This window comes from Phyllopteryx taeniolatus, chromosome 3 (genome assembly GCF_024500385.1).
Source record: "Phyllopteryx taeniolatus isolate TA_2022b chromosome 3, UOR_Ptae_1.2, whole genome shotgun sequence".
NCBI classification, from domain to species: Eukaryota; Metazoa; Chordata; class Actinopteri; order Syngnathiformes; family Syngnathidae; genus Phyllopteryx; species Phyllopteryx taeniolatus.
In genome coordinates, this window is record NC_084504.1 from 28,542,449 (window position 1) to 28,565,960 (window position 23,512).

General features: G+C 43.6%; 2 protein-coding genes across 4 annotated transcripts in view; both read left to right on the forward strand.

The window, feature by feature from the left end:
* The first annotated feature begins 74 nt into the window (after nucleotides 1-74).
* Nucleotides 75-16,940, forward strand: ankrd31 (ankyrin repeat domain 31). Of its 3 annotated transcripts, none has more exons than XM_061768320.1 (9): nucleotides 75-184; nucleotides 5,386-5,479; nucleotides 5,646-5,722; nucleotides 6,498-6,641; nucleotides 6,730-6,872; nucleotides 9,429-9,588; nucleotides 14,085-14,152; nucleotides 16,196-16,286; nucleotides 16,382-16,940. In XM_061768320.1, exons 1-9 carry the CDS (start codon nucleotides 178-180, stop codon nucleotides 16,678-16,680), a joined length of 1,083 nt encoding a protein of 360 aa, XP_061624304.1. In that variant the 5' UTR covers nucleotides 75-177; the 3' UTR covers nucleotides 16,681-16,940. The 3 variants fall into 3 exon arrangements, with proteins under 3 accessions (XP_061624304.1, XP_061624303.1, XP_061624305.1); XM_061768319.1 differs by having other exon boundaries at nucleotides 82-184; nucleotides 14,082-14,152; XM_061768321.1 differs by lacking the exons at nucleotides 75-184; nucleotides 5,386-5,479; nucleotides 5,646-5,722 and adding an exon at nucleotides 5,762-6,142 and having other exon boundaries at nucleotides 14,082-14,152.
* Nucleotides 244-23,512, forward strand: part of LOC133475450 (uncharacterized) — a 29,585-nt gene continuing 6,316 nt past the window's right edge. The window contains exons 1-7 of the mRNA XM_061768313.1: nucleotides 244-286; nucleotides 17,201-17,267; nucleotides 20,613-20,845; nucleotides 21,272-21,444; nucleotides 21,914-22,010; nucleotides 22,211-22,307; nucleotides 22,432-22,822. Of these exons, the coding sequence (XP_061624297.1) occupies nucleotides 17,215-17,267; nucleotides 20,613-20,845; nucleotides 21,272-21,444; nucleotides 21,914-22,010; nucleotides 22,211-22,307; nucleotides 22,432-22,822 (1,044 nt within the window). The 5' untranslated portion in view covers nucleotides 244-286; nucleotides 17,201-17,214. The remainder of the gene's footprint in view (nucleotides 287-17,200; nucleotides 17,268-20,612; nucleotides 20,846-21,271; nucleotides 21,445-21,913; nucleotides 22,011-22,210; nucleotides 22,308-22,431; nucleotides 22,823-23,512) is intronic.

Sequence of the window (23,512 nt, forward strand, 5' to 3'; positions counted from 1 at the left end):
TTAATTCTACCCTGCGTCAACGCAGCTTTGCATTTACAGGTACATTCGTGATGCACGCGTCAGGACAGACGAGACTGAGATTGAGAGCGCCGTTGATAAACTAAATGTCATAAAAAGTGTAAAAATCATTTCACATCCTTTTTTGTATGGTTGGAAAATCAGTGTTCCTCTGCGTACATGCGCAGTAAGTACTGTACTGTAATGTGAATTCGCGCCACTCGATTGACGTCACGTCATCATACGCTCACTTTTATTTACAGTCTTTTACTTCGACACTTCCTAGAAGGTGGGAGACAAGAGTTTTTCAGGCAATTGTATCGTATAGTCTGTCAATTGTTTCTAATACACGATATATAATATATAATATCAATATAAGAGCTGTTTAGCAACAGCAAACCAGGAGTGAAGGTTCAGCTAGCAAGCTAGCTTGTGTGCACAGTAAAATGTACGTAGCTATTACATATTGGGCATGGAAACATAGCATTGTGGTTTTTCAAATATGAAGTCTATGAATCAGTGGGTATTACTGTAATTGTATAACTGTCGATATAAATATGTCCAACATGGTAACATTTTGTGAGAAATAGATTCAATGTTCCTCAACTTCCAGTCAGAACATTGTAATTTCCTAGTGTACGGTCCGTAACTAGCCGGTTAACACATCTTCCTCACAGGTCTGGGGACCGGGGTTCAAATCCCCGACCACATCCCAAAAACATGCATGGTAGGTTGATTGGAGACTCTAAATTGCCCGCAGGTATGAAGGTGAGCGCGAATGATCGTTTGTTTCTATGTGCCCTGCGATTGGCTGGCAACCAGTTCAGGGTGTTCCCGTCTCTCGCCCGAAGATAGCTGGGATAGGCTCCGGGACGCCCGCGACCCTAGTGACGATGAGAAAATGGAAGGATGGATGAAAGAAAAGGTTGAGATGAGGCCTTATTCATTTAGTTTCAGTAATCCATAATGAAGAAATGAGAACACTCAAAAAACAACTTGGCAATAAATTAAATTGGGGGAACACAGCGGTTGAGTGGTTGGCTCATCTGCCTCACCTAGTTTGGAGTTTAATCTTGGCTCTGACCTTCCTATGTGGAGTTTGCATGTGCTCCTCGTACTTGCGTGGGTTTTCTCCGGTTACCAGTTAATTGAACACTCCAAATTGTCAATAGGTATAATGTGAGTTTGGCTCATGGAACGCTAATATTCCACAGCCTTGCTCCATGTGCCGATCGTCGGTTCACACAACAGAGACAACTAAGGGAAAGTTAACTGTTTATTTGCAAGCTAACAAGCTAGCGAGTTATGGAGCCGCCATATTTACGCGGCGTGTAAACGATGACGTCACTGCGCATTCACGTCGAGACGGTGCATGCGCAGACAAAACTTTTCCCGACTCTATTCTAAATGACGGTTCACACGGCGAAAATTTACTTCTGATCAGTTTGTCAAAAGGAATATTCCACATCTGTGAAACCGAATGAAATTCCATTTGGATTCGGCTTCTTTATTCTGACTGATATGTGTATATGGAGCATTTTCACTCGGTTTGGGCTTCTAAACCGATTATAATTGGAATAGAAGGCTCCATGTAAACCATGCTAGTCTTGCAGCTCTTTAATCTTTATTTCAGACCCAGGGGCATCCATATCAGAGTAAAAAAAAACAAATGAATAGAAAAAAAGGAAATTATAATAATAACAACAACAATCATTTAAAAGCAAAAAAAAAATACAAATAAAATAAAGAAGTAAAAAAATAATGAGGGCGAGCCTTATTTTTCACGAGTTCAGAAGCATTAAAAAAAACCACATTATCATTTATCGTGATAGTTTTGGGGAAAATATATCATCTTTTAAAAATTATTATCGTGACAGGCCTAGTTGATTGTCTTGTGCCCTTTCATTGACCAGTCCAGGGTATACCCCGCCTCTGCCCAAAGTGAGCTGGGAGAGGCTCGAGCTCACCCACAACCTTAATGAGGATAAACAGTAAGTATAGAAAATGGCTGCATGATTGAAACTAAACTTTCGTGATGTTTGTAAGCACCTTAATCTGACCATGTTCGTCATTTTCCATTCATCTGGCATGAAGAGAAGAAGGAAGTATCAAACGGGCGTATTTTAACAATGAAACTGATATTTTCTAGTCACAATGAATTAAAAAAATACTCAACTGTCTTTGAGTTATAGGACTCTACTGTACATAAAACATGAAAGACAATTAAATTATAATAATACAATCATAAATAACTAAATAAAATATGATTTTCCAATTAATATATACAAGTGCTTCCTTTACATTTAGCATACAGGAGATACAGAATTTTATTCCCTCTTGTGTCACATGTTGTGCTTCACATGTCAATCGACAAGAGAGAGAGGAGTAAGATTGAAATCTTCAACGCCCAATGCGAGGGCACCAGGATCATATATGTCGATGGCCGCGACACTGAAGTTATAATCTGGCAATCACAGCGCGCATGATGTCACACATATTTGCTATAAACTGAGTTTGAAAGTAAACAAGCAAGTGTAGTTTTCTTACAGCCCGTAGTTCGTCTGCTGGCGAGGAACACACTTTCAGAAAGATTCTCCTGCCCCATTTAGTCCTCTATTGCGCTTCACGGCAATATTCTCCATTCAATAAAAACAGGGCTGTTGTTAACCCGCCGCCAGTGAAGGCAAAACAAAACAACAAACACCGATATTCTCCGCCAATTAATGTCAGGGCCAAAATCTCTGAAAGCAGTCCACAACGGGTTTGCACGACGCACAATCAATAGAAAAATAATGTCTGTATTTTGCATTACATACTCGGCAAAAGTATAGCCATTTTCCTTGACATTTAATCAATCAATTTAAATGTACCAGTTAGCAAGTAGCAACCACCATTAACATACATAATATAGATAGGTGCCACATTGAGCGCGGAATGCATCTCCTATATCGCTGATGTCAGGTGGAACCCAGGAAACCAAAAAACGGCAGGTTTGCTGTGCCAATAAAATTGCATTTTCAACACTTTCTTTATATTGGTAAATAATTTATGAATATATGATATAATATAATGATTTAATAAAAAAAACATACCCACGTAGGGACTGACCAATATTATCGACTTGTGAAAAAATTTGAAATTGACCAAATGTGGACATATGCGGTTTCGGTCCCATGCCAGTGATATAGTACAGGGCATGTCTTCCTTTATACGTCTGAGCCACGTGAATTTATTCGGTCACTGCAGATCAAAACAACTGACCCTGTGTTTTTTTAGAAATCTTGAACGTTTTGGAAAAGGCAGAGGTGCGTAGAGTAGCCAAATATTGTACTTTACTGTTGCTTGACAATAATCTGACTCAAGTAAAAGTATCCATCCATCCATTTTCTGTACCGCTTATCCTGGGCTCGGGCGTGCTGGAGCCAATCCCAGCTATCTTCGGGCGGGGTACACCCTGAACTGGTCGCCAGCCAATCGCATGGCAGATTGGATAATTGGGAACAGGTGTGTGCCATGATTGGGTAGAAAAGGAGCTTCCCTGAATTGCTCAGTCATTCACAAGCAAAGATGGGGCGAGGTTCGCCTCTTTGTGAACAAGTGTGTGACAAAATAGTTGAACAGTTTAAGGACAATGTTCCTCAATGTACAATTGCAAGGAATTTAGGGATTTCATCATCTATGGTCCCTAATATCATCAAATGGTTCAGAGAATCTGGAGAAATCATCTCCAGATCCCTCAGGCGGTACTGCATCCAAACCGACGTCAATGTGTAAAGGATATCACCACATGGGCTCAGGAACACTTCAGAAAACCAATGTCAGTAAATACAGTTCGTCGCTACATCCGTAAGTGCAACTTGAAACTCTACTATGCAAAGCAAAAGCCATTTATCAACAACACCCAGAAACACCACTGGCTTCTCTGGGCCCGAGCTCATCTAAGATGGACTGATGCAAAGTGGAAAAGTGTTCTGTGGTCCGACAAGTCCACATTTCAAATTGCTTTTGGAAATTGTGGACATCGCGTCTTCCGGGCCAAAGAGGAAAAGAACCATCCGGACTGTTATGGACGCAAAGTTCAAAAGCCAGCATCTGTGATGGTATGGGGCTGTGTTAGTGCCAATGGCATGGGTAACTTACACATCTGTGAAGGCACCATTAATGCTGAAAGGTACATACAGGTTTTGGAGAAACATGTGCTGCCATCCAAGCAACGTCTTTTTCATGGACGCCCCTGCTTATTTCAGCAAGACAATGCCAAACCACATTCTGCACGTGTTACAAGAGCGTGGCTTCGTAGTAAAAGAGTTGCATGTGTTCTTCTGAAATATTTCAGTTTCCTAATAGCTCGAAAAGGCCACAAGCCTTCTGCTTACTTTAGTTTTACCAACAGACTCCACCTGTATACTCTATGTACTGTATGTATGTATGTACTGTATATGTTATATATATATACAGTGTTGCCTCGTTTTTCACGGTTAATGGGGACCAGAACCCCCCGCGAAAGGTGAAACCGCAAAGTAGGATTTGACCCCCCCGTGTTTTGCGTCCTCTTTCTTGATCTACAGATGCATAACTTCTGCCCTCTTTGATCAAATCTAAAAGTTTCACTTTTTCGCTGATGGACATCATCATTTTCTTCTTCCTCTTGGGCGCCCCGGGGGAAGCTTTCGCAGGGGCACAGCGCTTCGACGGCATTGTAAGGGGTTGCTTAACTAATCCAAAAAATTATCCCTTCAACAAAAATAGGTTATTGCGAACACAACAGCGTGGACGAGACTGGTGAGACACAACAAGGGAAGATGCTGGCTGAGGCTGCGATGATGCGCAGCCAATCGGCTCACGGGACAAATCCACTCGTGCTCTCATTGGCCGATGTCGCGCCGGGAACCAATCACGCGCCTTGTATGAGTGCCCGTACAGTACAGGCATGTACAAAGCTATGATATGGCTGTATTTATTTTTTATGTATATTTTGGAAAAACCCGCAAAACGTGAAGCACGAAGTGGCGAGGGAACACTACATGTATATATATGTTGGCCCCTAGTGACCAACCAATAAACAACCTGAGCAACTGAAAATAATCTCTAATACTTGCTGATAGATTTTCAATTAAAAGGTATCATATATTTAGGGTAGCGATTCTTTTTCCCACACATTAGAAAAAAAATCTACCACATCAAACAAGAGTAATATGTCTGAGTAACTTTTATTTGAACAAATTTGAGCAAAAGAAGAAAAAAATGTTCAGTCGACTAAATTGCAAAACCCTACTTTCACATCCTTTGAAATTATCTCATGTTCAGTTTTGAACTTTTCATTTAAGTAGTAAATAGGAAAGTGTTTTGGGATTTTACACAATTTGACTTCCACAAAGGTCCCTCCAGGTCAGCAAGTAAGTGTGGGCCATCATCTCACAACTACCACTGGAATTCATTCACGTGCCAACATTCTGCAAAAGAGCATGACTACAAAAGCAAGGTACATGTTTAATGTAATCTTTGTCTTTTGTGAAATTCAGGCATGTAATGAGGTGGAAAATATGAAAAATTTTATGGCTTACTGTATGAGTCATGGTATGTCTCTGGATCAAGGTAATAATTAATGTTTGGCATTTTTATTAATGAAATCATTTTTCTTTTAACAGAAAATTTCAAAAGAATATGAAGACCAGTGCTAGTGCTTGTAGTAAAATTCTCCCAACATTGAAGAAATCTTCGACAGGTATACATTGTCATTGTTCATTTGTCATGTAGGGGTTTTTTTTTTGAAGGCAAGGAAAAAACGTGCAGGACCCAAATGCAGGGAAGCAGGGAGGCAAGGCAGAAGTCTCGAAAATGATATTTGATTCTACATCAAAGGCAAACAAGGATCATGGAAAAAGCAAACTAGACAAAGTCCCAAAACTGATCATCAAAGTAACAAAGAAACACTTGAACAAACCTAAAACTGGAAAGAAGACATGACAACTGAAACTACAGGCGACTTTGACATGTGACACAGACCGACACAATGACATCTGACAATGACAATGAACCGACAAGAACTGAAAGAAACCAGCGAACTCAATACAGATTGCCGAGACAACGAGGAACACCTGGACAAGACACGAGTGGGTGGAGGGAGCTGATTAGTCGACACAAGGTAGAAGGTTGACGAGAACAGGTGGACACAATAACTAAATTTGAACACAAGACATAAAAAACATGGAACACAGGAAAACATGAGACAAAACCAAACACAGCCCAAACCAAAACACAGACCATCACACATTTACAGTATCTCTTGTAAATTGCAAGTGTTTTGCATGTTATTGAGTGTTCCTACATGTTAATTATCCTTATACTGTATTTGCAGGCAGCTCAGTAGTGCCCCAAACCATGTTAGTATGTGATATGAAATTTCCAGGAATATGAGAAGAATATTGAAGAGATTTTACTGGAGCAAATGGATGCCTTTGACGATTTCTCTTCCCTATCCATTGACATGACATGCACAGGCACAACTCTTAAACTCCAAGTTGTGAACCGAAGGAATCGCTTTGGTGAGACTTTGCTCCATGAAGCTGTACTTAATGGAGATATTCAGCTGCTGAAAGACATCCTAAAGCTTAGACCAAATGTCAACATGGCTGACCATACAGGTAAGGTGCAGTGTAAATTCAGGCTGTTCAAAGCAGTGCATTTTGTTCTATTTTATTTTGGTCCTGTTTATATCTTTCTTGCTTCTAGGACGAACAGCCCTACATGAAGCTGCTCTCCGTAATCAGTATGAGGCTTGTTTTTGTCTGATTAATGCTGGAGCTCTGGTCAACATTGCAACACGAAAGAAAGTTACACCATTGCATGAGGCCATCACATTTGGCAATAAAAGGGTACTTTAAAAATACTTAATACTTAAAGTAGGTATGGGCAAGTACTGATGGCAGTTATCAGTATTGGGCCGATACCGGCCTTATCTCAAGGTATTGGATATTCATGAAGGCTGCCGATAACAGCCACAGATACTTAAGGTAGGAAAAAAAAAAAATCTGTCTTCAAGTAAGTCTTCTTTGCCAGTAGTTGGCGCAACACTGCAGCGGTTTGAAACATTGCTGAATCATGGTGTCCGTCTGAAAGAAAGAAAGGTTCAATGTACTTTTATTGTCAATTCTTCAATATGCGTAACACATACAGAGGACTGAAATTACGGTACTCAAGGCCCCGCGGTGCTACAAAATAATAACATCAATATAAAAGCTAAATAAACTATAGTATATACAGTGTAAAAAGTATTTATTGAATGTGCAAATATCAAAGGTCAGGTGACGTGTGTGACATAGTGAAGGTCAGAGATTCAAGGCAAATAAGACATTTATAAATTAGATAACAAAACCCCAATGCTGCTCAAGTGGCTGGTGCGACACTGAGTGTAGTGTGAGTGTGTGCGTGTTGTTTTTGTGTGTGTCAGTGTGTGTGCATCTACATGTTTGCAGGGCGTCAGAGTTCAGGTGGTCAGAGGACAGAAGAGGTAGAGGGGGCAGAGTTCAGATTCCTGATAGCCTGTTGAATAAAACTGTCTTTGAGTCGGCTAGTCCTGGCCCGCAGACTCCGCAGTCACCTGCCTGATGGCAGCAGACTGAAGAGGTTGTGTGACGGATGGGTGGCATCCCCCGCTATGCGGAGGGCTTTGCGGGTGAGGTGGGTGCTGTAAATATCCTGCAGGGAGGGAAGAGAGGTTCCGATGATCTTCTCAGCTGCCCTCACTATGTGATGGAGAGTCTTGCGGAAGGATGCGGTGCAGGCTCCGTCCCATACACTGATGCAGTTGGTCAAGATGCTCTCTATGGTCCCTCTGTAAAACAAGCACATGATGAGGGTCAGGGCTCTGGCTCTTCTCAGCTTGCGCAGTAAGTAGAGATGCTGGTGAGGTTTCTTGGCCAGTGATGAGGTATTGCTGTTCCAGGAGAGGTCCTCGGTGATGTGCACTCCCAGGAACTTGGTGCTGTGCACCCTCTCCACCGCTGTACCGTTGATGTTCAGGGGAGCATGCTGGGAGTGTGCTCTCCTGAAGTCCACAAAAATCTCCTTGGTTTTTTTTCCACATTCAGGGAGAGATTGTTGTCCATGGACCACGCGGCCAGGCGGCTCACCTCACTCCTGAAGCACATGGGGACAACACTCTGACTCAAGGTGGTGTTGAAGATGTCGGTGAAGACATCTGTGAGTTCAGTTGCACAGTCCCTCAGAACACGACCTGGTATGTTGCCTGGTCCCGGGGCGTTTCGTGTGTTGATCCTATCGAGAGATCTTTTCACACTGTCCCGGGTCAGTGTCAGCACTTGGTCACCAGGAGGGCGTGGAGTCTTGTGTGTAGGGGGGCGCTTGTGTGCCTCAAAGCGAGCAAGGAAGTCATTCAGCTCATTTAGCAGCAAGGTGAAACTGTCACAGTTCTGTGGTGAGGGTTTATAGTCCGTAATGGTCTGAATACCTCGCCACAGACTCCTGGTGTCACTGCTGTCACTGAAACAGTGAGCGATCTTCCTGGAGTACTCCCTCTTGGCCTCCCTGATGCCATGGAACAGATGGGCCCTGGCTCTCCTCAGGCCTCCTCTTCCCCAGACCTAAAAGCCACGTTGCGGACCTTCAGTAGTCGGTAGACCTCCCCCGACATCCATAGCTTCTGATTGGAATGGAGAGTGATGGACTTAGTGATGGTGACATCATCCATGCACTTACTGATGTAGGCAGTAACAGTCTCTGTGCACTCCTGAAGGTCTGTGATGGAGTTGAAGGTGGCAGCCTGTTTGAACATGGTCCAGTCTGTGGTGGCAAAACAGTCTTTAAGTGCCTCAAGGGACCCTTCTGGCCACACTCGTACCTGTTTCCTAACTGCTTGGGAGACTTTAACCAGTAGTCTGTAAACTTGCATTAGCATAACAGTAAGATGGGGATGTGCCCACTCTGGGCACGATGCAGGAGTGGGGGTCGCAGCTGTTGTCGGCACCCACAGTTCCGTAGCGCCTCAGTGAGTGTAGAGTTTAACTCCGTGAAATTAGTTGTGCCAATGTCGAGCAGAAGCTTGTGACTGTATCTGCGTCTTGGAACATGTAGACACGACGAAGACAGACTAAAACACTCTGATTTATAAGACGAAAAACATGAAAACACCGTTTGTTTTGGGACAGAGAGCAGCCGCTGCGTATACACGCGCCGCCACCTTGTGGGGGAAAAAAAAAAAAAAAAAAGAGCTTTGTTCACAATTTGGTCATTGTGTTAACTGAAATCAAAAGTATCAAAAGTACTGGTGGTATCAGTACTCAGTATCGGCGAGTACTCAAGATTGAATACTCGTACTGGTATCGAACATCCCCAACTTACAGTAAGATTTAAAAAACACCTTCCTTTTGTCATTTCCAGGAAATGCAACAGCTGATTTTGTTTGACTACAGGTAGAGGAGCTGCTGCTGAAACATGGCGCACATCCACTGTTGAAAACCAAGGAGGAAGAAACTATATTTGGCATTCCTGAAGAAGGTTCTGGTCAAGTACAAGTGGCTAAAATAAAACCTAAAGGCAACAGGCCGGTTGACACTGGAGGAGAAATAATAGGTATGATTTAATCTTCTTTTAATGACCGTAGTTCAGACTAAGAACATCATATAATTTTAACAATCAAACGGTGTGTATGCATAACATATGAACTGGCATTCATCAAGTTAATAAATGTGTGAGAATTTCCAGTTTCATACATTCGATGTAATTCGTATGTGTGAGGTGTGTTATTTATGGTATAGTAGTAGACATACTACTAGTAGACAGTAGTAGTAGACATACTAGTAGGTCGACATTACAGCCACAGCCAACGATGAGTAATTTCTTCCCTCTAAAACTAACTTTCCGTAGTGGCAGAGATGAAGAATGCAACAAAGTTGTTATTTCAGCCTGTACTGATGCACCCAAAACTTTCCATCCATCCATCCATCCATTTTCTATCGCTTATCCGAGGTCGGGTCGCGGGGGCAGTGGCTTTAGCAGGGACGCCCTGACTTCCCTCTCCCCAGCCACTTCATCCAGCTCTTCCGGGGGGATCCTGAGGCGTTCCCAGGCCAGCCGAAGGACGTAGTCTCTCCAGCGTGTCCTGGGTCGTCCCCGGGGTCTCCTCCCGGTGGGATGTGCTCCGAACACCTCACCGGGGAGGCGTCAGGGAGGCATCCGAATCAGATGCCCCAGCCACCTCATCTGGCTCCTCTCGATGTGGAGGAGCAGCGGCTCTACTCTGAGATCCTCCCGGATGACCGAGCTTCTCACCCTATCTCGAAGGGAGAGCCCGGACACCCTGCGGAGGAAACTCATTTCAGCCGCTTGTATCCTGGATCTTGTTCTTTCAGTCATGACCCACAGCTCATGACCATAGGTGAGGGTAGGAACGTAGATCGACAGCTAAATCGCGAGCTTCGCCTTTCCGCTTAGCTCCTTCTTTACCACAACGGATCGATACAAAGTCCGCATCACTGCAGACGCTGCACCGATCCGCCTGTCGATCTCCCGTTCCATTCTTCCCTCACTCGTGAACAAGACCCCAAGATACTTGAACTCCTCCACTTGGGGCAGGATTTCATCCCCGACCTGGAGAGGGCACGCCACCCTTTACCGACTGAGGACCATGGTCTCACATTTGGAGGTGCTGATTCTCATCCCAGCCGCTTGACACTCAGCTGCGAACTGCTCCAGTGAGAGTTGGAGGTCACGGCTTGATGAAGCCAACAGGACCACATCATCTGCAAAAAGCAGAGATGCAATACTGAGGCCACTAAACCGGACCCCCTCGACGCCTCGGCTGCACCTTAAAATTCTGTCCATAAAAGTTATGAACAGAATCGGTGACAAAGGGCACCCTTGGCGGAGTCCAATCCTAACCGGAAACGAGTCAGACTTACTGCCGGATATGTGGACCAAACTCTGACTCCAGTCGTACGGGGACCGAACAGCCCGTATCAGGGGGTTCGGTACCCCATACTCCCGAAGCACCCCCCACAGGACCCCCCGAGGGACACGGTCGAACGCATTCTCCAAGTCCACAAAACACATGTAGACTTGTTGGGTGAACTCCCATGCACCCTCGAGGACCCTGCCGAGGGTGGAGAGCTGGTCCACTGTTCCACGGCCAGGACGAAAACCACACTGCTCCTCCTGAATCTGAGATTCAACTTCCCGACGGACCCTCCTCTCCAGCACCCCCGAATAGACCTTACCAGGGAGGCTGAGGAGTGTGATCCCCCTGTAGTTGGAACACACCCTCCGGTCCCCCTTCTTAAAAAGGGGGACCACCACCCCAGTCTGCCAATCCAGAGGCACTGTCCCCGATGTCCACGCGATGTTGCAGAGGCGTGTCAACCAGGACAGCCCTACAGCACCGACATGATCTACATGTGTAAACATGTACTGTACATATGTATTGAAACACATATACATGCCCACACATACACACACCTTAAACCCACATGATCACAACCACCATGTATGTACATGAATACATATTTTATAGCCTATACATTCTGAGACTGCTGATTTTGATTTTGAGTTTCGAAATCCGCACAATAAATGTTCACAAAAATTCCTTATATTTTTTTACTTTTACATTTTGGCTTTGCCAAAGGAGCATGCAACCTGATATTTCTTGTAATGTGTCATTCTGTAAATAGAATGGTCACTACATAAATGTATAATTAGCAATTTAGTCCGAACTGAAATCAATATAATAATAATGTCAATATTTTGTTTTGTGAAATACAAATACAAAGAAAATATTAGTGTTAGTTAGTTAGTTTTTCTGGTTGGTGTTTTTGTTAGCTGAGAAGCAAATTTTCCTGACAAAATCCAAATGTTCCTGACAAAATATCCAGAATGTATCCAGATTTGATGATTGGGGTTGGCATCTGTGTTACACACAGACAAACATGAGTGAGATGGCTTTAAATGATTTAAAAGTGGCTTTTTGGTGAATTCCTCCATTATGAAAGTTAAGATTGTTGGCGAGTTGCAGTATAATAAGCAACATTGTCAGCCGAGCACATATTGAATAGCAATGTGCATGATTGCATTACCTGTACACTGTATATCGTATAAGATGGGAAATCAGTTTTATTGATGACCGCATATGCAATCGTAATTGCAAATATTTTACAATCATACTATCATCGTATACTGTATAATAATGAATATGTGGTTAATATTATATTACGCCGGGTTACATTCTACTACTTAGAGTGGAGATACATCAGTACATAATGTGAGAAAAATGCAAACTCTGAAAACTGATCCATTCAGGAGAATATTCCTTTTTTCAATCAATCAATCAAACTTTATTTGTAAGCGCTTTTCATACACAAAAATAATGCAACCCAAAGCACTTTACAAGAATAAAAACAAAATATGTGAACCCCCCCCCCGCTGCTTGTCCACAGGACACACACACCCGTACGCATGCACACACACACACAGGTTTAAAAATAATATTGTGATGACCACATCTGGCTCCTCTCGATGTGGAGGAGCAGCGGCTCTACTCTGAGATCCTCCCGGATGACCGAGCTTCTCACCCTCTTTCTAAGGGAGAGCCCGGACACCCTGCGGAGGAAACTCATTTTGGCCGCTTGTATCCGGGCTCTCGTTCTTTCGGTCATGACCCACAGCTCGTGACCATAGGTGAGGGTAGGAACGTAGATCGACCGGTAAATTGAGAGCTTCGCCTTTCGGCTTAGCTCCTTCTTTACCACAATGGACCGATACATCGAGAGGAGCCAGATGAGGTGGCTGGGGGATCTGATTCGGATGCCTCCCGGACGCCTCCCTGGTGAGGTGTTCCGGGCACGTCCCACCGAGAGGAGACCCCGGGGACGATGCAGGACACGCTGGAGAGACTACGTCCTTCGACTGCCCTGGGAATGCCTCGGGATCACCCCAGAAGAGCTGGATGAAGTGGCTGGGGAGAGGGAAGTCTGGGCGTCCCTGCTAAAGCTACCGACCTGGATAAGCGGTAGAAAATGGATGGATGGATTGTGATGACCTAATAACCTGAGGCCGAGTACAGAGCATCTAGGTAAGGAAAACACGATCTCAGGGAACCGTCTGTACCAGGATCAGACCATAGACCATGGGCACAGGCCACCCGGATGGAGCCCTCAATGTAGCTGCGCAATGAGCTGTACGCACGGCAGTTGGGGGTCAGACAGGACTGTGACCACAGCCCACCATAGATCCAGGTGCAGAGGGCTCCATCTGAGGAAACACTGTAAATAGTAAAATATGACTAAAATATATAAAACAAACCTAAACTATAAAGACTAAAATGATAAAAACATAAAAGCATAAATAATTGACGTAACGATATGATATAAGATAAAATTTAATAAATATAATCACAGAATGATCATAAAAGTAAAATAAAACTAAGATAAAAAGAAGAAGAGAAACAAGAAAGATAGCATTAGTTAAAAGCTAAATTAAAAAGGTGGGTCTTGAACCTGTTCTTAAAAACAAGAACATTCTCTCCGGCTCTGAGGTTCTCCGGCAGGCTGTTCCACAAACAGGCCATAAAACTCAAACGCTGCCTTGCCGTGAGCGTGAGCCAGAGGACCTCAGGGTCCGCGAGGGTTCGTACGATAAAATGAGTTCTGAAAGATAAGAAGGCCCAAGACTGTGAAGACATTTAAAAGTACTTCAACTCAATCTTGAAACACACGGGGAGCCAATGCAATGATTTTAAAATCAGTGTAATATGCCTTCTGATCTTCGTCAGGACACATGCTGCTGAGTTCAGTAGCAATTATAAGCTTGAAATACTCCCAATATTTATTTTTAATTTTATAATTCTTTTTTTCTTTTTCCATTTGATTATTATTTTAAATTTTTGTTTTGTTTTGTTTTGTTTTGTTGTGTGTGTGTTTGTGTGTGTATGTGTGTGTGTGTGTGTGTGTGTGTGTGTCCAAAATCAAGAGCCTGGCTCCCTGGTGTTGGGGTCAGAATAGCAGTTTTTCAACCAAATAGACCTTGAGATTTGTGTTGAGACTTGTGTGAAAAAAATGTCCTCCTTGTGGTTGCAGCAGAGACCACCAATACCGAACAAAACCAAGATGTGGGCATGGAAATCCATGAGGATGTGCAGCTTCATAATGTGAGTAGTCAAAATATAAAACTGAGAACAATATTGAAGGAATGTATTCTTGTAAAGTGACTACAATAATCCCCCGCTATTCTCGGGAAGTACGGACTGAGCCCTGCCACGAATAGCGAGCCCCCATTCTACCCCCTTGACACACAAAGTGTTTATACTGTATTACCGGTAATTGTTTAAACTGTACATGCACCAGTCCACATGCGGAAATGACTCTCTTGGGCTAAACCTAGGTCAGCACCGACATTCAAAGCTTGCCTCCCAGTCGAAATGTGACAATTCAACATACTGCAGTTCCTTGGCACCAAGATGGCGTCAAAGCCCTGTCTAATAGAAAAGCAGTCTTAGTTTTCTATACTGAACAAAAATATAAACGCAACACTTTTGTTTTTGCTCCCATTTTTTGTGAGCTGGACTCAAAATCAAAAACTTTTTCTACATACACAAAAGGCGATTTCCCTCAAATCTTCTTTTCCTTTGGGCTTGTCGCTTTAGGGGTCGCCACAGCGTGTCATCCTTTTCCATGTAAGCCTATCTCCTGCATCCTCCTCTCCAACACCAACTGCCCTCATGTCTTCCCTCACGACATCCATCAACCTTCTCTTTGGTCTTCCTCTAGCGCTCTTGCCTGGCAGCTCCATCCTCATCATCCTTCTACCAATATACTCACTATTTCTCCTCTGGACGTGACCAAACCATCAAAGTCTGCTCTCTCTAACTTTGTCTCCAAAACATCGAACCTAATCTTATCTAACCTGGTCACTCCGAGAGCGAACCTCAACATCTTCATTTCCGCCACCTCCAGCTCTGCTTCCTGTTGTCTCTTCAGTGCCACTGTCTCTAATCCGTGCATCATGGCTGGCCTCACCACTGTTTTATAAACTTTGTCCTTCATCCTAGCAGAGACTCTTCTGACACATAACACACCTGACACCTTCCTCCACCCGTTCCAACCTGCTTGGACCCGTTTCTTCATTTCCTGACCACACTCCCCATTGCTCTGGACGGTTGACCCCAAGTATTTAAAGTCCTCCACCCTTGCTATCTCTTCTCCCTGTAGCCTCACTCTTCCCCCTCCACCCCTCTCATTCATGCACATATATTCTGTCTTACTTCGGCTAATCTTCATTCCTCTGACTTCCAGTGCATGCCTCCATCTTTCTAACTGTTCCTCCACTTGCTCCCTGCTTTCACTGCAGATCACAATGTCATCTGCAAACATCATGGTCCACGGGTTTCCAGTCTAACCTCATCTGTCAGCCTATCCATCACCCCTGCAAACAGGAAGGGGCTCAGGGCTGATCCCTGATGCAGTCCCACCTCCACCTTAAATTCGTCTGTCACACCTACAGCACACCTCACCGCTGTTCTGCTGCCCTCGTACATGTCCTGTATTATTCTAACATACTTCTCTGCCACTCCAGACTTCTGCATGCAGTACCACAGTTCCTCTCTGGGTACTCTGTCATAGGCCATTTCCCTCCAATATTGTTCACAAATCTGTCTAAATCTGTGTTAGTGAGCATTTGTCCTTTGTCGAGATAATCCATCCCACGTCACAGGTGTGGCATATCAAGATGCTGATTAGACAGCATGATTATCGCACTGGTGTGCCTTAGGCTGGCCACAATAAAAGGCCACTCTAAAACGTGTAGTTTTGCTTTATTGTGGGGGTCTGGGGGGGTCAGAAAATCAGTCAGTATCTGGTGTGACCACCATTTGCCTCAAGCAGTGCAACACATCTCCTTCGTACAGAGTTGATCAGGTCGTTGATTGTGGCCTGTGGATTGTTGGTCCACTCCTCTTCAATGGCTGTGCGAAGTTGCTGGATCTTGGCAGGAAGTGGAACACGCTGTCGTATATGCCGATCCAGAGCATCCCAAACAGGCTCAATGGGTGACATGTCCGGGGAGTATGCTGGCCATGCAAGAACTGGGATGTTTTCAGCTTCCAGGAATTGTGTACAGATCCTTTGTATTGTATGTCAAACTTGTACCTAACTAATGTGAACTCATTCTATAAATATACAATTGTCTGCGACAGGAAGAAGAGGTCCAAAATGTAGGATATTATCAAACACATCACAACAAGGCTTTGGTTCCAAAAAAGAACCAGAGAAAGACATCAACTATTGGTAATTATATCAGCAAATAAAATCAAGTTCTTGATTTGTCATGTTATAATTTGTACAAATAATAGTGGTAATGCATGTGTGTGTATTACATCTAGCACCTTTACAACCCAGCGACCCCTCCTGGTTTCCTGGAAAAAAGGAGCTTCCTCATCCGGCAAGCCAGCTGATTTCGACACAAGCTGATACCAGCTTCTTTTGGGGTCTTCCAGAAGAAGAGACAGACAGTTACAGTGATCAAACGGTTGACTACCTTGGAGAGAGTTCTGATGAGTTAGTGGACTGGGCCATTAAAACCACACAAGATTACTCATCTTCAAGCATTGTAGAATTGGCTAATTCTTATACCTTCCCCACTGAATGGTTTGAAAACAGAGCTGTTTTACAAGAAAATTAGCCTTGCTGTAATTTAATTATACGTACAGTATACGGAATATTAGTTGCCCTCTGTTGTCACATTTTACTGCATGCATTGTAGAGGGTACTTGTTGGGCAAATCTAATTGGTTCGTGTTAATTGGAGTTCTGCCATAATTGAGGTGAATTTCACTACAATAACTTAGTTTGACTAGTTTTATTGTCGCTGTATTGTGTTTATTGTAATATTTGTTTTTTTCCAATCAACACTTTTTGAAGGTTGATAATTAAAGAATTTCTCACATGATTATATGGTCCATGTGATGATTTAAACACATCCGAAACAATCTACACAGAAATTTAAAGCATAAAAATGGGAAAATGCTATTTGGCTATTGATTCCTGCTCTGCAAAGTATAATCTCCATCATCTATAATCATGGTTTCATGTACACTGATTAGTCTGATTTTGTACATGGAGAGAACCACAGATGACAGTGTTTTTGTAGTCCTTTGTATTAACATCTGTTTGCAGCTAAAGTTAACCATATTTGTTTTCTAGGGGAGGAAGTGCAGATGGAAACTCTGGACATGTTTGACCCAGTCAACAGTATTTGTTTTCCCATTGGGTGAGTGTGATGTTTCAGTGGCTGTAACTGATCAGCAAAATGTTGCATTTTAAAGTATTCAGAATCAGAATCAGAATCAGAATCATCTTTACCTTTCAGTGGGTTGATTTAGCGTGTCATACAAGGCAGTCTAAACGGATTGATACTATCAGGCCATAAAATTGAAACAGGGGCCCTTCGGTCACAGGACACATTCTTATGGACCCTGTGAAGTCATTTTAATGATTTGTTTCTAAGTACATAAAATATGCTTGAAGTGCTGAAAATATTTGCAAAGACTGAGAACAATAATACAACAGTACTGAATTCGTGGGATATGACGTCAAAACTGTTTTGCCCCATTTTTTGTTTTCCTAAGATGGCGAGGTTAAAAACAAGCCCAATTATGCACTTGGCCTTGGGCGTACATTCTGGCCATGAGCCGCCCCCTACCCCACTATATACAGTGGGTACGGAAAGTATTCAGACCCCCTAAAATTTCCCACTCTTTGTTAAATTGCAGCCGTTTGCTAAAATCATTTTTTTTCCCTCATTAATGTACTGTCGAAGTGTTCTAGGATGACCTGTTCGCTTGGTAGGCAAACTGCAGGGGGTCCAGCAGGGGACCTGTGACACTCTTGAGGTGGTCCAGCACGAGATGTTCAAAGGACTTCATGACCACAGATGTCAAAGCAACAGGCCTGTAGTCATTCAGACCCGAGATTGCAGGTTTCTTGGGGACTGGAATGATGGTGGAGCGTTTGAAACAGGATGGAACATCGCACATTTCCAGAGATCTATTGAAGATCTGAGTGAAGACTGGAGCGAGCTGGTCCGCGCAGACTTTGAGGCAGGATGGGGACACATGGTCCGGGCCTGCCGCTTTGTTAATCTTTTGTTGTTTGAAGATGCGTCTCATATCCTGTTCATGAATGGTTAACGCAGAAGTCAGAGGTGTGATTGTGGTCGCGGGTGCGGCCGGGTGGGTGTGTGGTGTGAAAGTGTCCTTTTCAAATCTGCAGTAGAAGGTATTCAAGTCGTTGGCTAGTGTGCTATTGTTCTCAGCTTGGGGGGATCGTCGCTTGTAATTAGTCAGCGATTGGAATGCATGCCAGACTGATTTAGTCGTTTGCGCTAAACTGATTTTCCAACTTTGCTGCATAGATTCTCTTTGCAATGTTAATTTCTTTAGTCAGCTGGTTTCTAGCTCGATTATACAGGGCCCTGTCCCCGCTCTGATATGCGTCCTCCTTAGCTTGGCGAAGCTGCTTAAGTTTAGCAGTGAACCACGGCTTGTTGTTGTTGAATGTGCGAAATGATTTTGTTGGTACACAAACCTCTTCACAGAAACTGATATAGAATGTGACAGTGTCCGTATATTCATCCAGGCTGCCAGCTGAATTTTCAAAGACACTCCAGTCTGTGCAGTCTAAACAGCTTTGAAGTTCCATCTTGGCTTCATTGGTCCACTTTTTCACTGTTTTCACTGTAGGCTTCGCGCATTTAAGTTCTTGCCTGTACGTCGGTAATAAGTGAATTAAGCAGTGATCAGACGAGCCCAGGGCTGCACGAGGTATAGCACGGTATGCGTTTTTTACCGTAGTGTAGCAGTGGTCTCAAGTATTATTTTCCCTGGTAGGACAGTCGATGTGCTGCTTGTATTTAGGGAGTTCGTGGTTGAGTTTAGATTTGTTAAAGTCCCCGAGAATAATGAGGGGTGAGTCCAGGTGTTTTTTTTCAATTTCGTTGACTTGTTCGGCGAGCGTTAGCAGTGCGGCGTTCGTGTTAGCTTGTACGCGCCAGCCAGTATGAATGATGCGAACTCACGTGGCGAGTAGAATGGTTTACAGTTTAAAAATAGCGACTCCAAATGCGGGCTGCAGTGTGTGCTGAGCACCGTGACGTCCGTACACCATTTTTCGTTGATATAGAGGCATATCCCGCCGCCCTTTGTTTTCCCCGATGATTCCATGTCGCGGTCCGCTCGATGAATGTGGAAGCATGACTGCGCTATCGGGTACAGCGTCGCAAAGCCAGGTCTCCGTGAAGCACATGGCCGCGAAACGTCCGAAGTCTTTACTGGTCTTTAACAGAAGATGAAGCTCGTCCATTTTGTTGGGTAGGGAGCGTACATTCGCGAGGTGGATCGACGGGAACGCCAATCTGTGTCCTCTCTTGCGGAGTTTCACCTGAATGCCGGCCCGTTTCCCTCTGTGGCGCCGCTTCCGTCTCCATGCGCCGAAAACCGCGGACGACGCACCAGTGAGTAACTCGGGGAAAAACTGAGCGGATTTGCGAAAGTTGGTGACAGAAAGTCCGGAGTAGCCTCCTTGATGGTTAGCAGGTCTCCCCTTGTGTAAGTGAGTCGTGTAAGGTCTCCAAAGACGGACGAAAAACACAAAAACAATACTAGAGAGCGCGTTACCGAGGCGACCACACTCGTAGGCGCCATCTTGGAAAAGATGTCTGTATGTGCCTTGCGAATGGCTGGCAACCAGTTCAGGGTGGACCCCGCCTCCTGCCCGATGATAGCTGGGATAGGCTCCAGCACGCCCGCGACCATAGCGAGGAGAAGCGGCTCAGAAAATGGATGGATATTATTACATTGGGTAGCACTCATGAGCTCGTGAGCTAACAGTCATTTAAAAAATCAGCACCTCACTTGGTGTTGTTGTGTGTGGGTTCCCACATAACAGAGACACTTCAGAGAAAGTTAACTGTTTTTTAAACACAGCAGCACACGATATTCAGCCGGTAGATGACTACAGAAGCTAGTAGCTGACTGCTTGAATAGATACTGTACGGACAAATATATTTGACTGACAGGTGAAGGTCGAGCAGGCCGTGTTTTCAGCGTATTCAGTGGACACACCTAAAGCTTGAAGGTGGGCTCTATTTTTTTAATGATTTCAGAACCTAATTTTATATAGGCTCTATGCTGCGATTATTATTATTTTATTATTCATTGAAATTTGGCAGGCTTGTTAACAATACTCTTCTCTGTGATGTGTCAAATTTACAAGATATTTTTGCCGCTTTACATGGTCTTTAATCATTCATCCAAGAGGGACCAAGAGAAGGGAAGACAATCGATTCAAACGCTCACATGAGGCACATTAAAACATCAGGCTCGTTCACGCTACCAGTATATACGTACATTTGAACGAACAACAATCACTTCCACCTCAGTGACTGTCTGTCTCAATATGTGCCCTGTGATTGGTAGGTTTTCACCCTGTGACCCTTAACAGAATAAGCATTTTACAAAATGGATGAATCAGATATTTTTTTAAATGTATAGTATAATCAAAGACAATAATTGTTTCAGAAAAGGGTTACTGTACATTTTACATTTTTCTTTTGAAGGGAAAATATTGACAGCTGCAATCAGGAACATGAGACGTCTGATGATGACTCCATAAGCCTGTTACATGGTTTGGATCCCATCCAAAGTGGAGGGACAATGGCAGGCTTGGAAAGACATCATTTAGCTTTAGAAACCTCGAGCAAGGAGCAGAAAAACAAGATGGAGATAAGTCCACAAAAGACTGCTTCTGGGATGGAGCAAGGAAACTTGATAGCCTATGTGGCAGACAATGGTGAGTGATGACATATCAGGCACACACACACTCACACACACACTATATATATGTATGGATGTGTGTGTGTATATATATATATATATATATATATATATATATAAGGCGGGGCCCAAAGGGGTGGGGGGGTCGGACCCCTATCTTTCCGCGGCCCGACAACCGAGGCGGGCACAGGCCCCAGGAGTCAAGCCAAGAGAAATGTGAAAACCCACCACCCACCCTATTACAATGGTTACCAGGTCCCCGACTGGCAACCATGATCCCTGTACCGTGATTGTGTGTTGTGGGGTGTGGTGAAATAAAATTGGAGAGACTGGTGGGGGTGAGGCGAGACGGTCACGGGACAATAGTGACCCGTAACCGTCACCCCCCACGCCCCATTTGCTTATTACGTTTTACAATTTTACCCAAATTCTTTCTTCTCAGGTGAGACTTCCACAGAGGCTTACTGCCATAAGCAGCCACACTGCCATTTGAGCATCGATCCCACCCAAAGTGACACGGCAACAAGTGTACACGCCAGAGAATCAGCAGATGAGGGAAGAGCCGTAAAAGCTGCAGAAATTCAGAAGAGAACGAAAGACACCATGACTGATAATGTGAGAGTTAGTTTAGATAGATGAGGGAACTTAGACAGCAGCATTATTAGTACAGTGGACGCCCACTATTCGCGGGGACCAGACCTGACTATGAATAGCCAAAATCCGCAAATAAATGATGCCCATTATAATTGCATTAAAAAATTATTTTTTATAATTTTTTTTTTTTTTTTTTTTTTTTTTTTTAAATCCCAAAAATTCTTAAATAAGCGGTGATGTACTGGCATAAAGTGTTTTCCATGAAAAATGGGGGTTGGGTACCCCCCAAAAATACATATTTTTTAAAAATTCACCAATAGCGGAATCCGCATGTACTGTACCGCAGGTATGCGGGGGTCCACTGTATTATTATTACATATACTTTATTCGTGTTAGAGTGTTAAGAATGAGTGAATCAGTTATTATAGTTTTGTGGGGATGTTTGCTGATTAAATAGCACCAAAATTCTTCCCGTTTTTTTTTCCTATAGTTGAAACAATCAGTGGCCATTCAGGAGATTTTGAAGGGAATAGAGGAGAAGCAAATGGAAATGTCTACTTGGCCTCTGACACAAACAGAGGATGGAGGTAGACCTGCAGCTTCGCTGAAAGGAATGATAATATTCATCATCGTTTTTTGTAAAGTAAACTCCAATAACCAACATAATCAACTTGTTTGGAGCTGAAGATGCTAATACGAGCTTGATAGTGTGCAAAATGCTGTTTGATGATGCGGCTCAAAGTACTGGATGCCCAGAATGTGTAATTTTTCTGTTGTTGTTTTACAGTCAGATATTATGCAGCACTAACAGAGATTCTTAAGGTACTGACTGAGGTCCTCGTCAGGCAACGCTTGGAGAAAGATAATCTCACCCACAAATACAAGTAAGTCATTGTCATTTTAAACATATGCTTCATAATAAGTCTGCTCTATTTTCATTTTTTGTCATTATTTTTTTTTTCTGATGGTATACATCTTATAAATAGCAACAAATGTTTCTCTTGACAGATGTATTTATACACCGAATCTTCAACATGGGCTGAAAATTCAACTTATCTCCCTTGCTTCACGACAAAGGAACATAGTGGGCATCCTTCAGAGGCAAATGGATTTGGTACAGTTGCATGGGAGCACAAAATTCACTCGTTGCCCAACTCGTCATATCAATCAACTAGTGCGGGACCCATCAGGCCAGTTCTGCGCTCCATTACTCCAATCCCCCTCTTCTAAAGGGAGAGCAATGGAAATGGGTTCCCGAGACAAATGTTACCAAGGCATTCCAGAAAAACAAAGCCACAGTTCAGTTGCACAGGCCAGCCAACAGAGAGTGGGGCCATCAGTCCAGAAGAACCTTGCGGTGTCCAGACCACGTGCTCCATCAGCAGGAAAGAATGCAAAAGTAAGAAGAATTTCTCAAGAAAACAACAGCAAACATTTCTCTCGGTTCATGCCAAAAGGAACAACTCCCATTGGACATGTTCCAAAGTTTTTTTTCAAGGTGAGGACTGTAGAGTATATTGAAACAAAAAAAAAGAATCTAAAATGTCGGTGTGATTTCTGCTATTGCACCGTGTTCCTCTTTGCTCACTATCAGTTGTGCGCTGCACAAGTTTAGGTGTCCACTAGGGAGCGCTTTGACATAAACGTGTGTGGTAATGGTCTGACGGAAGATATGAGGCTTTTTCAAAACATTTCAAAAGGTTTGGTCATTATTATTAGGGTTACAGTAAATTTACAGAAACGTTCTCCCTCAAAATTGAAATTACATTTTTACTTTCCTTTGTGAATAGTTCCGTAAGGAATTATTTAACTGAACATGAAAAACTTTGGGGCGGCACAGTGCCTCACAGTTTTGAGGACAGTGGTTCAAATGCAGCCTGACCTGTGGGGAGTTTGCATGTTCTCTCCGTGCCTGCGTGGGTTTTCTCTAAGTACTCCGGTTTCCCCCCCATGGTAGGTTAATTAAAGACTAAATTGTCCGTAGGTGTGAACGTGTGAATGGTTGTTTGTCTATACAGGTATATGCCCTGCGATGGGCTGGCGACCAGTTGAGGGTGTACCCCGCCTCTCGCCCAGTGTCAGCTGGGAT